The sequence below is a fragment of the Polyodon spathula genome, chromosome 13 (genome assembly GCF_017654505.1).
Source record: "Polyodon spathula isolate WHYD16114869_AA chromosome 13, ASM1765450v1, whole genome shotgun sequence".
Lineage (NCBI taxonomy): Eukaryota > Metazoa > Chordata > Actinopteri > Acipenseriformes > Polyodontidae > Polyodon > Polyodon spathula.
This window is the reverse complement of record NC_054546.1, coordinates 41,848,299-41,863,333: the sequence shown is the minus strand read 5'-3', so window position 1 is coordinate 41,863,333 and position 15,035 is coordinate 41,848,299. Positions and strand designations below refer to the sequence as shown.

The window sequence follows — 15,035 nt, the reverse complement described above, 5'->3', positions numbered from 1 at the left end:
GGAGACAGACGAACAAAAGAGCAGACAGCGAGAAGGTCTGCCAGTATAAGGCCAGCGCTGTTAAGATCTTTCACAGTTTAGAATTATCATTAAAACAGACCTCCCTGTCATTACTGAATTGAGAGAAGCGCACAGCTTTGCTCCTACCAGATCCTGAATTGGACTTCAATCAAGTAATTAGGGACCTGGTGTGAAAAAGCAACTCATGACTGGCACTGACCTGCGCCTTGAGCCTTGACAATCGTTACAGCAAATTCACACACATACACAGCTTGAACAAGGTGAGGTTGGCCACAGGGAACAGAAAAAGCCTCCTGTGTGTTTCAATGTGTGCTTCTGGTGCTGGGGCACTGCCTTGTGGGTACTTAATGAAGTGTGTTAACGTGTGTGTCTAGTAATTACTGTTCTGATGGGATCTGATACAGAGAACCAGAAACTCACCTCCGGGCAGCCAAGCATTAAAACAGACCTATTAGTTTGAAGAGATATTGGTACATGTTAGCTGTAAACAGAGAGGCCAAGCTTGGGTGATCTCAAAGACAGAGAGGCTTTTTCCAAAGGGTGTGTGTATGTCAATGCAGAAGGTGCTAGAGGGTGCTGTGTGTGTGTCAATGCAGAAGGTGCTAGAGGGTGTGTGTGTGTGTCAATGCAGAAGGTGCTAGAGGGTGTGTGTGTGTGTCAATGCAGAAGGTGCTAGAGGGGGTGTGTGTGTGTCAATGCAGAAGGTGCTAGAGGGTGTGTGTGTGTGTCAATGCAGAAGGTGCTAGAGGGGTGTGTGTGTGTGTCAATGCAGAAGGTGCTAGAGGGTGTGTGTGTGTGTCAATGCAGAAGGTGCTAGAGGGTGTGTGTGTGTGTCAATGCAGAAGGTGCTAGAGGGTGTGTGTGTGTGTCAATGCAGAAGGTGCTAGAGGGGTGTGTGTGTGTGTCAATGCAGAAGGTGCTAGAGTGTCAATGCTAGAGGGGTGTGTGTGTGTGTCAATGCAGCTAGAGGGTGTGTGTGTGGTGTCAATGCAGAAGGTGCTAGAGGGTGTGTGTGTGTGTCAATGCAGAAGGTGCTAGAGGGTGTGTGTGTGTGTCAATGCAGAAGGTGCTAGAGGGTGTGTGTGTGTGTCAATGCAGAAGGTGCTAGAGGGTGTGTGTGTGTGTCAATGCAGAAGGTGCTAGAGGGGGTGTGTGTGTGTCAATGCAGAAGGTGCTAGAGGGTGTGTGTGTGTCAATGCAGAAGGTGCTAGAGGTGTCAATGCAGAAGGTGCTAGAGGGTGTGTGTGTGTGTGTCAATGCAGAAGGTGCTAGAGGGTGTGTGTGTGTGTCAATGCAGAAGGTGCTAGAGGGTGTGTGTGTGTGTCAATGCAGAAGGTGCTAGAGGGGTGTGTGTGTGTGTCAATGCAGAAGGTGCTAGAGGGGTGTGTGTGTGTGTCAATGCAGAAGGTGCTAGAGGGTGTGTGTGTGTGTCAATGCAGAAGGTGCTAGAGGGTGTGTGTGTGTGTGTCAATGCAGAAGGTGCTAGAGGGTGTGTGTGTGTGTCAATGCAGAAGGTGCTAGAGGGTGTGTGTGTGTGTGCAGGTGCTAGAGGGTGTGTGTGTGTGAATGCAGAAGGTGCTAGGGGGGGTGTGTGTGTCAATGCAGAAGGTGGTGTGTGCTAGAGGGTGTGTGTGTGTGTCAATGCAGAAGGTGCTAGAGGGTGTGTGTGTGTGTCAATGCAGAAGGTGCTAGAGGGGTGTGTGTGTGTGTCAATGCAGAAGGTGCTAGAGGGTGTGTGTGTGTGTCAATGCAGAAGGTGCAGATGCAATGAAGGTGCTAGAGGGTGTGTGTGTGTGTCAATGCAGGAGGTGCTAGAGGGTGTGTGTGTGTGTGTCAATGCAGAAGGTGCTAGAGGGTGTGTGTGTGTGTCAATGCAGAAGGTGCTAGAGGGTAGAGGGTGTGTGTGTGTGTCAATGCAGAAGGTGCTAGAGGGTGTGTGTGTGTGTCAATGCAGAAGGTGCTAGAGGGGGTGTGTGTGGTGCAGAAGGTGCTAGAGGGTGTGTGTGTAGCAGAAGGTGTGTGTGTGTGTGTCAATGCAGAAGGTGCTAGAGGGGTGTGTGTGTGTGTCAATGCAGAAGGTGCTAGAGGGGTGTGTGTGTGTCAATGCAGAAGGTGCTAGAGGGTGTGTGTGTGTGTCAATGCAGAAGGTGCTAGAGGGTGTGTGTGTGTGTCAATGCAGAAGGTGCTAGAGGGTGTGTGTGTGTGTCAATGCAGAAGGTGCTAGAGGGTGTGTGTGTGTGTCAATGCAGGAGGTGCTAGAGGGGTGTGTGTGTGTGTCAATGCAGAAGGTGCTAGAGGGTGTGTGTGTGTGTCAATGCAGAAGGTGCTAGAGGTGGGGTGTGTGTGTGTGTCAATGCAGAAGGTGCTAGAGGGGGTGTGTGTGTGTCAATGCAGAAGGTGCTAGAGGGGGTGTGTGTGTGTGTCAATGCAGAAGGTGCAATAGAGGGTGTGTGTGTGTGTCAATGCAGAAGGTGCTAGAGGGTGTGTGTGTGTGTCAATGTCAATGCAGAAGGTGCTAGAGGTGCTAGAGGGTGTGTGTGTGTCAATGCAGAAGGTGCTAGAGGGGGTGTGTGTGTGTCAATGCAGAAGGTGCTAGAGGGTGTGTGTGTGTGTGCAGAAGGTGCTAGAGGGTGTGTGTGTGTGTGTCAATGCAGAAGGTGCTAGAGGGTGTGTGTGTGTGTCAATGCAGAAGGTGCTAGAGGGTGTGTGTGTGTGTCAATGCAGAAGGTGCTAGAGGGGGTGTGTGTGTCAATGCAGAAGGTGCTAGAGGGTGTGTGTGTAGTGAGGTGTCAATGCAGAAGGTGTGTGTGTGTGTGTGTCAATGCAGAAGGTGCTAGAGGGGGTGTGTGTGTCAATGCAGAAGGTGCAAGGGAAGTTGGCACAACCAGGAGGGCAGTTTTAAACTGAGCTGTTTAGTACCAGGACATTTCATTTACAGGCTTTTACAACCGGTTATTATTTAACATGAGTTAAATACCTGCCCCTGTTAGTGCCCGGATATTACAGATACTTACATAGGACTGCGACTAACCCTAATAATATAAAAGAAAGCAATATGATTTTGTCATAGTTTGCATAGTGACAGAAATCATCAGAAAATAAGGCGTTCTGTATTGTAAAACATGTATTACTGCGATGACTACTACTAATAATAACTCTGTAAAGTTCAATATATTGCTAGTAGCTTTTAGTCCGTGAAATACAATGCGTGCACAGGAGCGAGTGTCACGCCGAGTGTCAATTGAAAATTGTGATTTGAACCAGTTATTCCCCGTGGGTATTCCTTCAGATGAACGCCTTTCCTTGTAATGCACACCCTTTTACCAGGGTTCGTGCATTTATTAGATAGCTACACAAGATAACGACTATTTTTAAATGTTATTTTATGGGCAAACTGGATCACCAGCACGCACAAAATACCTGCCCAGAAATGGTTTACACATCTACCAAGATACCCAACAGGACTTTGGGGTGCAAGAAATCATTAAGATGATATTTGAAAATCAGATCTAACAAAAAAACATGAATAAAAGTCACTTCAACTTTTCCAATAATTTATTCTGAAGCGATTCTTCAAACTTCCCAATGCGTGGAACACAAAAACAAGCAAAGGTCACATTTGTCCACCTGAAGAAAGGACACTAAATAAATAAATATGTGCGTATGTGTGTGTATTTATTTTTTAACTTTGGAATAAAATATCCTCCAGGTTTATCTTTAAAAGAAATAGCTATGCTTAAAAAATGTTTCATTAATGGCATTTCGTTTTACCAGAATTTGTGTTGATATAATTGAGATTATGGCTTTTTTTCTACCCCACCTCTGCTGGCATGTATCAATATAAGTCAATATAACTTTACAAGTGGCAAGAAACAATTAAGATGATAGCAGGGATTGTTGTTCAGTTAGTCTGACTCCTTGTCGTTACAGATGCGTGCTTCAGCAGTGAAGTGCAATACCATGGGAGGCGTAAGGGCCACCAAAACACTGCACCTCGGTTTATACGAGATTAGACTGCTATTTTACTGTATTAACAACTTACTTTGTGGTTATGCTGCCACAAGCACACACCTCGGGACGTTTAAAAGAACTGCATATCACTTTGAAACAGCACCGGATTTGTTTCTAGAACAATACAACATGCCTCACCGCGTCACCTTTCGCAGCCAGCCCGCCGCAATCCCTCGGCAGCGCTGTCGCAGGCGTGGCAATCGAGAACCTCCACGTCACACCAACTGCACAGTCCAGCCAATCACAAGCAGCCAACTGCGAGTCACATTACTTCCCGTTCTGTACTTGGAACTGGACGTGAAACTTTCACGTAGGCTTGGTTGCGTTTCGGGTTTGTAAATTATATAATCGTGACTGAGTCTTTGAACGTTACTACTACTATTATTATTAAAATCTGTATAGCTAGTAACTCAGTTGTGCAAGAGACCCAGGCTTGTTGAAATCCGTTGGTTACTTTGTTATGCTCCTTTTGGTTGGAAGAACAAACGTAAACACAACAAGGGCGAAGTGAACTTTTCTCTCCAAGAAACCAAAAGGAAAATGGAGCTTCCACCAAACCCCGTAGAGCCTGAACAGGAGGCTTTGACGCTGACGATCAAAACCCCCAATCAAGCGTTCGAGGACCAGACCGTGCGGGGAGTGCTGCTGACTTGGACCGTGAAGGAGCTGAAGACGCATTTAACGAGGATCTACCCCAGCCACCCGGTAAGTATATAACACAAAGCAGGGCCTGGCGTAAACACAGCATCGGCGTTTAGATAACCGAATAACGACAACGTTTGATCCAGGCTCTGCTGTGTAAATATTGTAAAAATAAATTTAAAAAAAAAAAAGCTTTTCCAAAATATCACATTCCAGACAAGAGCAGTTATACAATACAGTCCGGTCCCGGCCCAGGCTGTGTGTAATTAAGTGAATGAAAGCAATTCTTACATCAGTGTGCCTTTTAAAATGTCAGTATCCGTGGAATTAACTACAAACCGCTTTTCTTGTTTTGGCCCTGGGCTATAAACGTATTTGCAGTGTGTTAAACCCATATAGTCTACAGTAGTCAGTACAAGACAGGTTTTATATGTTTAAACGGTCATTCTAGGAAACAGCCATTCCCAGGTGTACCTGTGAGGGAGTTGGGTTACTTGCTATCAACCTTGACGACGTGTAATGCATTCTCATTAATCCGATGATCTGTTTGCACACCTGTGTTGTTTCTCTGCTAGCCTGAAAAAGACCAAAGGCTGATCTATTCAGGGAAACTGCTCCCAGACCATCTGCACATGAAGGACATCTTTCGTAAGGTAAGCTGGGAGGTTTTCTGCAAAGAACACTACTCCTCTGTGAATTTTATAACAATAAGTAATATTAATAATCTGCTGCATTACACTGTGTAACAATTTTTTTTTTTTTTGGTTCCTGGGTAGTAAGTGTTATTTCCTAATTGCTTATGCCTCAAAAGTATAGAAAATGTCTATTATTCCCCACAAACTTTGCTTTTGTGACCACAATGACTACAAAAGATTTAGAAGTGAGTAGTCTTTTGTAGTCATTTTTGTATTAATTTAGTATAAATACATGTTAATTTGGATTCCTATGTTGTTTTTTTCTGACTTTATGTGAACGAAAAGACACACATTTGCCCGTTTTCCCATTGGAAATAGTGATATTTTAAAATATCACTGTCCTGGTCACAAAAGCAAAGTTTGTGGGGAATAATAGCCATTTTCTATACTTTTGAGGCATAAGCAATTAGGAAATAACACTTACTGCCCAGGAACAAAAATTGTGTAACACAGTGTTATCTGTTCATTGGGAAGGTTCCATCTAGAGGTATTTGCCTAAGAAATGAATCATGTCCAGGGAACAAACTCTGCACATTGTGGAACAGAGAGCTGCAATGATATCTGACCCCACTTTTATTTTTGTAAATGTTTTCACAGTCGGACACGCAGCCTACTCTTCACTTGGTGTGCAGCTTTAAGCCCCCATTGGATTTGCATCAACCCACACAAGCCAAGGTATTGAGACACGCACCTGTTCCTACACACTGTGTGTAAAACAAAAACCAGTATTTGGTCAGCTTGCGATGCACTTTCTAAATGTTTTAAATGCATAGCTTTAAGATTTTAATATTGAATCGGTTCTAAACAATATATATATTTTTTTATATAACTATAAATTTGAACATGACAGCTTTGGAAAGTGAATTAAACCTTGCTTGTTTCACTGAAATGAAAAGCAAACTCATTTTGCATATGTGTTCGGGTGGATAGAAAGTGCATTGTTCTTTCTGACAGATGATGTGCTGCTCCCACACCGCAAAATCTCTTCAGCAAGCAGCATTCCCAGGCTGTGCACAAGGACACCAGTATCATGAACTTGTCCTTGTTTTATAAACAGTTGGCTAGAACTATAAACAAATTCCCAAAGAGCACAGCAGACATGCCCTTGGAGGCTGGGTGATGAAACGTGGTTCTGTTTGGTTGGTCAGCAGGTGCTGCAATTCCTGTTTGTTTTTGAGACACGCAGCAGAATTTTCTGCCCACAGAATTCATGTTCTTTATAAAGACATGCATCTGAAAGCAATAATATTCAAATATAGAACTGACTGGTTTCAGATCATGATTTTGCACGCACAGCAGTATGACTGAAGAATGGGAAGTAGCATAGCATGAACATCGCGAGCTCAAGAAGTAACAAAACTAACATTCTTTCAGTGTTTTTCAGATCATTTAATAGCATTTTTTAAAATGAATTTATTTTGCATTTAATTTTTTACTTGCTCAAACTTTGCGTAACTCTCAAGGGACCCCAAACCACCCAGTACGATGTCAGACTACTTGCACAGGTCTGCCTTTTTTCAAAGGGTGTTGATTAAACAGAAAGATGTTCAGCCCCACAATGACACGTCTGCTTTGCTTCCTCCCCTCTCCCCGCCCCCTGAAGTGACTCCAGTCCACAGAGTTTATCACTGACAGCAGTGACCCCTCTTGACGTGCCGGGTGTTGCTTTTTGTTCAGCTTACAGAAAGGAATCCACGTGTGGACTCTGCCCCTCGCACTCCCAGCCAGGCTGTAGGAGCTGTCTCCCCTTCAGCTGCAGGAGACGGATTGAGACACAGAGGAAACCTGCAGGATGGAGCTGCCGCCTGGACACCCCCAGTGCTGTGAGGAGCCCAGTACTGATACTGTATATGATGCTACTGTTACAGAGGGAATGAATACCTAATGCATCATTTTGCTTAGCCGTTTCCCTTTAGTCCCCTCCTTGAATTGCGATTCTGCATTGTTATTAAAATAATAATAGTAATAATGTTTATATTATGAAGCATTTTGTTTGGTTTAGGTTCTTTTATATTGGCAGCTTTCCAATGCTAATATTTTCAGCCAGTACAGGGGTTTGGGAATAGTAAACTGTAATTGGGTTTTATGAGAAGAGGATGTGATTTCATACCATTGGCTCAACAAAACAGACAGCAGTGCCCTCTCTGCCCTGCAGTGTTTTCAGGAGGGGAAGAGTTCCTGTATTCTAGAGTGTTGGTGTTGGGTTCTAGAGCGCTGGGTTCAGAATTCTGGAATGTTTCCGAGCTGTCGCTGACTCTAACATGGATTCTGTTTCCTGTCAGGCACACGGGAGGAGATCAGCAGTCACATCCTGGCTTGGCAGCTTATTCCATGTACAACCCACAGCAGCTTCTCTGGCTTCAGCAGATGTATGCACGACAGTACTACATGCATTAGTAAGTTTTAACAGAATGCACAGTGCGGTACTAGGATCGCGATCAAGCACGCAATACTGCTGGGCTGTATATGGCTAGAGAGCTTGTCCTTCTGGGCAGCCCTGTTTCTGTACAATATAAAGCAATGATTATGGGATCCAGGTTATCAGTGTACTTGTTTGTGTTGAATTTCAGCCAGGCTGCTCTTGCAGCTGCCGCCGCCGCCTCCCCTCCGGCCCCCAGCCCCCAGTCTCTGCCTGTGGTGCCCCCCGGCGCCCCCGCCCTGGCTGACCAGGCCCCTGTCAACCAGAACATCGCGCCGCCCGCACCCGTCAACCCAGGAGCCAATCAGAACCTGCGCATGAACGCCCAGGGTGGGCCGGTGATGGAGGAGGAGGAGGAGCTGAACAGGGATTGGCTGGACTGGCTCTACACTGCCTCTCGCTTCTCCGTCTTCCTCAGCATCCTGTACTTCTACTCCTCCGTGAGCCGCTTCGTGATGGTCATGAGTGCCCTGATGGTCCTGTACTTGTAAGTACAGTCCAGTTCAGATTTCTATAGCACCTTTCAACACAAGGATCCCAAAGAGATTCTCTCACACACACACACACACTTAGATTTAAAAAATGTGTTTTAATTGTAAAATTAAACAAACTAAAAATAAAAAAAAAAAAATTAAACAGTCTAATAAAAAAAACTGTAATAAAATTGGAATTAAAAAAAAAAAAAAAAATAAAAAAATTGGCAGGTGTACCACTCGGACAATAGCCCACAAGCAAGGTGGAGGGTTAGAGTTAACTACGTTGAAGCTCACGTTCCTCTAGGCTGCTAGAGAGGCTGTACAGCCTGAATGTTCACTTGCTAGCCTGTCTGCATTCCTGATTTACTGCTTCACAGAACTCCACAATGACCTTCCTCTGCAAGCATGTTTTTTACAGGGCTGTGCTGTTCTGACACTCTGTGCAGCTGTTTGGTGTTTCTCAGTGCTGGCTTCTCGATGTAGTTTCTAAAAGGATACGTTTTTAAAATTAATGGTTTAGATCAGTAACAACTAAATCAATCGGGTGGTACTGTACTTTTATCCCCTTTATTTTCCAAGCATTGTAGATGGCACACTTTCCTATTACAAAAGACACTGACTCAAACCACTCCTTCAGCATGTAGGTCACAAATGCACGCTTCTGAAACGTTGGCTGGTGTGCCTAAGGTCCGCAGGGGCTGTGTTATGAGCACAGCTGCTTTAGATCCAAGAATGCATGTTCGGGGAAGGAAATAAGAAACCGATTTCATAGCAGGTTCAGCCCATCTGGGTTTTAATACCAGCTTGATTAGCCACAGTGTATATGTAACAAGCTCAGCTGTGTTTGATTGAACTTGGAGTAAAACCAGGACTGGATCAAACTGCGATACAATGGGAGTCGTATTTCCATCCCTGCATGTGGATGTCTGTTTTACAGATTCCTAACCCCTGCCAGTGTTCTTAAATCTTTCCTGCTTCCTGTAGTGATCTGTAATGGAGTCAGAAAGATCGGCATTGCTCTCATAGAGAAACAGAGTTACCATGGCTTCTAGGGGTCTGAGACTGGCAGACTCAAGTCTGAAGAGGGTTAACAGATAAACACCAGCACATGTGGGCTGTGTCAGGACACCCCCTCCGACTGCTTGATTACTGGTTCCAAAGCTGAGCTAAGTTTTACATCAGCGGCTGGCCTTCAACTTGTCCTTGATATCCTGTTGCTGGAACAAGTTATCTAACTGTTAACAAACAGCTTTGTGACTGGAAGACACTGTACACTGAAGAAGGTACGAGCAAAAACGCATGTATACAGGACTTAATTATTGTAATGCCCTAGGAAAACACCCCCACCTCTCCTCCACTAATGTGTGAAAGTTGCAAATAAATGATAGTCTCTGTTATTGAGAACTCGCAGTCCAGGACGTGTGAAACGCCATTCCCTAAAATATGTACTTTGCAAATTACTGGAATCCATTCTAGCTCGCTGCCGTTCTGGCTTTGTTTGCTGTTTATTTAAGGGGTGTATGTGTTTGATCAGTACTTTATACAGCATTTAATTTCCCTGTGTGCTGTTAACATTGCAGGGCTTTTGGTTGACATAAGTTAGAAACTGAATTACCCTTTATTGATGATAGTAAAAGAATTACACCTGGGATGGAAATAACTCCCATTGCATAGCAGTTTGATCCACTCCTGGTTTTACTAGGAGTTTAATGTGACACATCTGAACTTGTTACCTGCGCACTTCTGATTCTAGTTTTTTTTTTTTTGGTGTTTTGCAGGTACACTGCCGGTTGGTTTCCGTTCAGACAGAGACCCGCACGACCGGTTCCCAACAATCCAGTCCTGGCACAGGCAGCCGAAGACATCCAAAACCAGGAAAACCAAAACCGCAACGACGCTCCAGTAAGAGCCGCTGCATTTACTGAGTGAATATCTCTCGCAGATCTGTCGCCCTGCAATACCACTTCTGTTCTGTATGAAAATGTACTATTATAATCTTTCTGATCGGTGTGGAAAGCTAATGGGTTCAGTTTTGCTCCACCTCATAAACACACACATACACACACACACGCACGTGCACACACACACGCACTGCATGCCGAACCGCAGTACAGAGATTTGGGTAACTGTGGGAGAGTTTAAGGTGCTACTATGTTCAAACTGCTCTAATCCCTAAAAGTTCTTCAGTCACTTATCAATGTATGAACATTCCACCCTGCCTGCTTGTCTGAAGCAGGCTTGTTTTCTGTCCTGACCTTTTTTCTTTTTGGTGCTCAGGAGGACGTGTCTGGGGAGGAGCAGGGACAGACAGAGGCTCTGCTCGCAGCCACGCTCCCAGAGAGACGCTCGGTGTTCAACACAGCCTGGATCTTCTTCAAGACCTTCTTTTCCTCTCTCATACCCGAAGGACCTCAAGCGATCGCAAACTAACAAGGAGAGCAGCGGTCTGATGTAAACTGCATTGCACAGACGTGCTGATATGTACCCCGCTGGCGTCTCCACCAGTTGGCAGCACGGCACAGTAAGTGGCAGGGGTTCCAATGTAGCTGGCTATCGCTCCCCCTCCACGCCCATTTTATACCTGATCTCAATGTGCGATGAGGCAGTCTGGACTCTGGATGTGATAAACATTTATATATTTGATACTATTGAATGCCATCATATTACAATACAGTACAGTCCATTTCTACTGTTATTCATGCAAACAACAACACTGTCACTGAAGCAAAGCCCATATCTTCAATCAAACCTTTATTTTATATTGTATACCTGTATATACTGTAAATATATGCACTCTGGGAAATAAGTACCGGTGTACAGTATCAGCACAGCACTTTATGTTCACGACCAAACGTAAAATCTCCGTGCCATATTTTACCCCTGTAAAAGCACCACAGATTTCTTTTTTCAAAGTCTTTATTATTTTTTTTTTGTGCTACATTGCAGTCTGAGATCGGTACACCACTTCTTCAGTATTGTAATCAAGCTTTGTTGATCAACCTACACAGACAGTGCTCCCACTTTCACTATCTGAATCTGAAAAAAAAGTAATGAATTAGCGAAGACCCTTTTTAGAGTCCAGTACATTGCTTGTGCCGTGCAATGTACTGTCAGCAGGGCAAAATTGTGAATGAACCAGACATGTGAGATAACATGGGAGCGCTGTGTGTAACTTTTCAGTGTAGAGCAGAAACGCTTGGGCGCTTGCTGCAGTGTCTTTTAGTTTATTAGGTCATTAGATACCGCTAGGTCCCCAGTGCCAGTGTTGTAGGGGTCTTTATCATTTCAAACGAGGACAAGTGCGTTACTAGAGCAGAACTGCAATTCTACACCGTTACCTGGAGCGTTGCAAAGATAACCGGTACAGCGATTCTGTTCCAGCAAATTTCAACATCGTAAATAAAACAGAATCTTACTATTAACTGTAAATGTAGGAAAAATTATAGTAAGGATTAGTTTAACTGTACATTTTGTATAAATTCTTTCTTTGAGAAGAGGCTGGATCTGTAGTTGTGTTATATGCTATATAATCATGGCAAGGCTCTCTTTATCTAAACTGAAGGTGTATCTGTTTATTTTCTAACAGTACCCACTGGAGAGGTTTGGGTGAAAGGGGCTCTGGTCTATCTCTATATAGTATATACACAAGCAATGCAATCCCAGCTCCTGTTGTAATTGTTCCTGGTCAGTCAGCTGCTACCAGCGAGTCAGCTGTTGTTTGTCGCCTGTATGCAGCTCTTTGTTATAAACGATCTTGATAAAATAATTCAATATGTTTGTGGAAAGCTTTATTAATTAATAAAGGTGCATTTTGCGTCAATCCTGTGTCCTGTATTGGTGTTTTTGCTGTAGGCTGTATTTGTAAAGAATAAGCACACCTCCTATCTATACTCCAATATGCTTGCAGCACAGTAATGCTGAAATTAGGTAATATTTTTTTTCATTTAAAAAGCTTTCTATCCCCTTCTGTCACTATGTGCAGTTGTACCATGTTAAGTTTCCTATCTGTCTATTTTCAAATATGTTTTTTTCAAAGTCATGGCATGGCAACGAGTTTTAAAATTTCTAAAAATGTGTGACAGAGCTATATAAAGCTTTGTCTTGTGAACTGTGTGTTTTGTTATTTACAGTTTTACAATCGAGCAAATTCCCTTGATGTCACATCATCTTCCTGAGGGACCTCAGTCAATACTCACGCAATTGTTACATCACTCAGCAAAGTTCAAACACAGCTGCTGGCAGTGTTCCAGTTAACTTTCCCTGAGAAAGATGCCTAGTCAAACAGTGAAACACCAGGCTGCAAAGACCCTTGCGATGAACACTCTTCATTAAACAGACAGCATAACTACACTGTTACTCCCTTTAGAATAACTGCTCTGCATAATATTGAAGGAGTATGCTGTAGGGTGGTGACACTGTAAGAGCTATACAATATAATATTGAAAGTATTTAAATCTATGAATGTGTTTGAACTTTAGCATACTTATTATAGCAATGTATTCACATTTGAAAACATCATCAGTTACCTGGATTACAAAATATAATGGCAGATATCAATTACAAAACTGACATGCTGTGTATTAGGAAAAATACAGTAAGAACCTGTAGTGCAGATAAGGTGTGGCTCATACTGCTGGAGAAGCAAGCCAAGGTTGTCTCTTGTTTCTCCAGACCACGGCTTCTCCCTTGTTCTAAGTTATGCCTTACTCTCATCATCAGCTGAAATCAGAAAGCTTGCACTGAGAGCAGGGATGGGCAGGCCCTTTAAAACCATCTGTTCTCTTCATGACAAGTTCTTAATTGTTTGTTTTTTTTAACCTATAAAACCTCCAGCTGGATCCATGTAAATTCAACATTATACTGCAGCTGTGAAACTTGCCTTGCCCTGCAACTCCGAAGCTGGATGATTTGCATTGTATGGAGCTTATTGTTAGCTTTTAAAGCTGAGGGAACACAAAGCCACTTTGTGGCTAGCAACCTGGTTTCAGCAGACCAGGTTTCAGGCCACTGCATGGCACATCAGGGGAGACATGGGGTTTGATACAGCACCAATATCTCAAACTAAATCTCCTGGATTGACGTTTCAAGCTTCTGTTCTTTGTGTTCCCTAAGTTTCAAAGTCATACACTGTAATGGCAGGTCTCCCTTGGCTATCCTTGTATAAACCCAGACGCAAGCAGGGAATCCTGTACAGTGGACCTGTCAGAGCTGGACTAGAATAACTAGGATTGCGTTTTAAATCCTTATACCAGACTGCAAGAACTATGATTACCATGTGCAATTATTTAATGATGCATAAAATGACAAAAAACTAGTCATCCACCCTTATTACTGCTGCTGTTTTTGTTATCCAGTTCTTTTTTAAAAAAAAAACTAGCTGCACTACAATTCAAAATGTAACCCCTAAGTAAGCTAGGTTAGTTTTGACCTGTGCTTTCCAGAGCAATGAATTTACAAAAGTTAAACTTCAGCATTAGGAAATGTGAACAGCCAGAGGAAGGTGAGTCATGTCCTGTTTGTTTTTTATTCCAAATCGATGTATAGCACCTTTCAATTACATAAGGCCAGACTTTAGGAACACTAGGGTTCAGCAGTCAGTGGTTGAGGAATAGTAAGGGAGCAGAGTTGTGTTTAACACACAGGCATGATGTTCCCCAAGCTGGTGCATCACCTTTTAAATCCACAGGGATTGCTTGCAGTCACCAAAACAGCTGCCTTGGTTTGTAGGTATGCTTGTGTTACTCCACTTACTGTACATATTTTGCATTTTATGTTTTTGCTCTCTATGTTATTATTCTAATTTATTGTTTGCAGAATTATTTTAATTGATAATTGTAGTGTAGCTAGTTTTTTTTTTAGGCTGTAGTTTGCAGTTCTCCTCTTTGGCAGCAGCACCCCACCTTCCACTCTCCTCCCTGCTAGGGGAGGGGGGAGAGGGGCAGGCCCCCCTTTTCTATCCTACCTACCCTTCATCTTCTTCCTCCTCCCTCTGGAGGGCACATCATCTTCTCCATTTGTGGAAACACAACCAACATCATAACTTACCTCAAGGAGCTGGATTTGAACTTCCGTTTTCAGGGAGAGAAGGCCATGGGATTAGCACACTGCACCACCGACCTCCACAGGAAAGCTGTGTTTCACACCGACTATAAGGTAAATTAAATATTTTTTTGGAAAATAAGGAACAAATCAGTCAGATTTGAACCCAGTATTCCAAGGAGAACAGCATAGTATGGCAGCAAATTATCCCACTGCACCACTTGGCTCCTTGCGAGAGTCTAGCATTGCATATACTATCTTATATCAATCTCTTTATATTATTATGCTTAAGACCACTGACACACTGTCCTATTTTGTAAAACCGAGTATCAAAAAAGGACAACGTCTTTGAAAATGAATAGAAAACATTTAGTGATGTGGATCTGGGGATAAGTTGTGATTCTCAGCTTTGTTTCATATGTAGCTTAAACTGGATTCAACGCCAAACCTTATAGGTTTATAAGGTAAATGAAACAATATTTTTGAAAATGAGGGATTAACGCTATATGTATACAATTATCAATACATGCTGTAGTATAGGTCTCCACACCACGGGTAACATTTTAAAAAGACAGTTTCAAACTATCCAAAGAAAACAAAACAGCGAACTAAATCAGATCCTGTCTGCAAGAAGGGCTTCAGAGTGGTTTGAACGGTGATTCTCTACCCATGCTGCCGCCCCGTGGCGAGGAAGTGGAACTGTCATGTCAATGTAATATCTGTGGTTTTGTT

At 43.3% G+C, this 15,035-nt stretch overlaps 1 protein-coding gene across 1 annotated transcript; it reads left to right on the top strand.

Annotated features, from left to right (window-relative positions):
• The first annotated feature begins 4,295 nt into the window (after positions 1 to 4,295).
• Positions 4,296 to 12,084, top strand: LOC121325681 (homocysteine-responsive endoplasmic reticulum-resident ubiquitin-like domain member 1 protein). The gene is made up of 8 exons (XM_041268536.1): positions 4,296 to 4,737; positions 5,250 to 5,327; positions 5,967 to 6,044; positions 7,047 to 7,192; positions 7,652 to 7,765; positions 7,940 to 8,275; positions 10,043 to 10,166; positions 10,542 to 12,084. The coding sequence occupies exons 1-8, from the start codon at positions 4,573 to 4,575 to the stop codon at positions 10,692 to 10,694; spliced, it is 1,194 nt and encodes a 397-aa protein (XP_041124470.1). The 5' UTR covers positions 4,296 to 4,572; the 3' UTR covers positions 10,695 to 12,084.
• Positions 12,085 to 15,035: the final 2,951 nt, after the last annotated feature.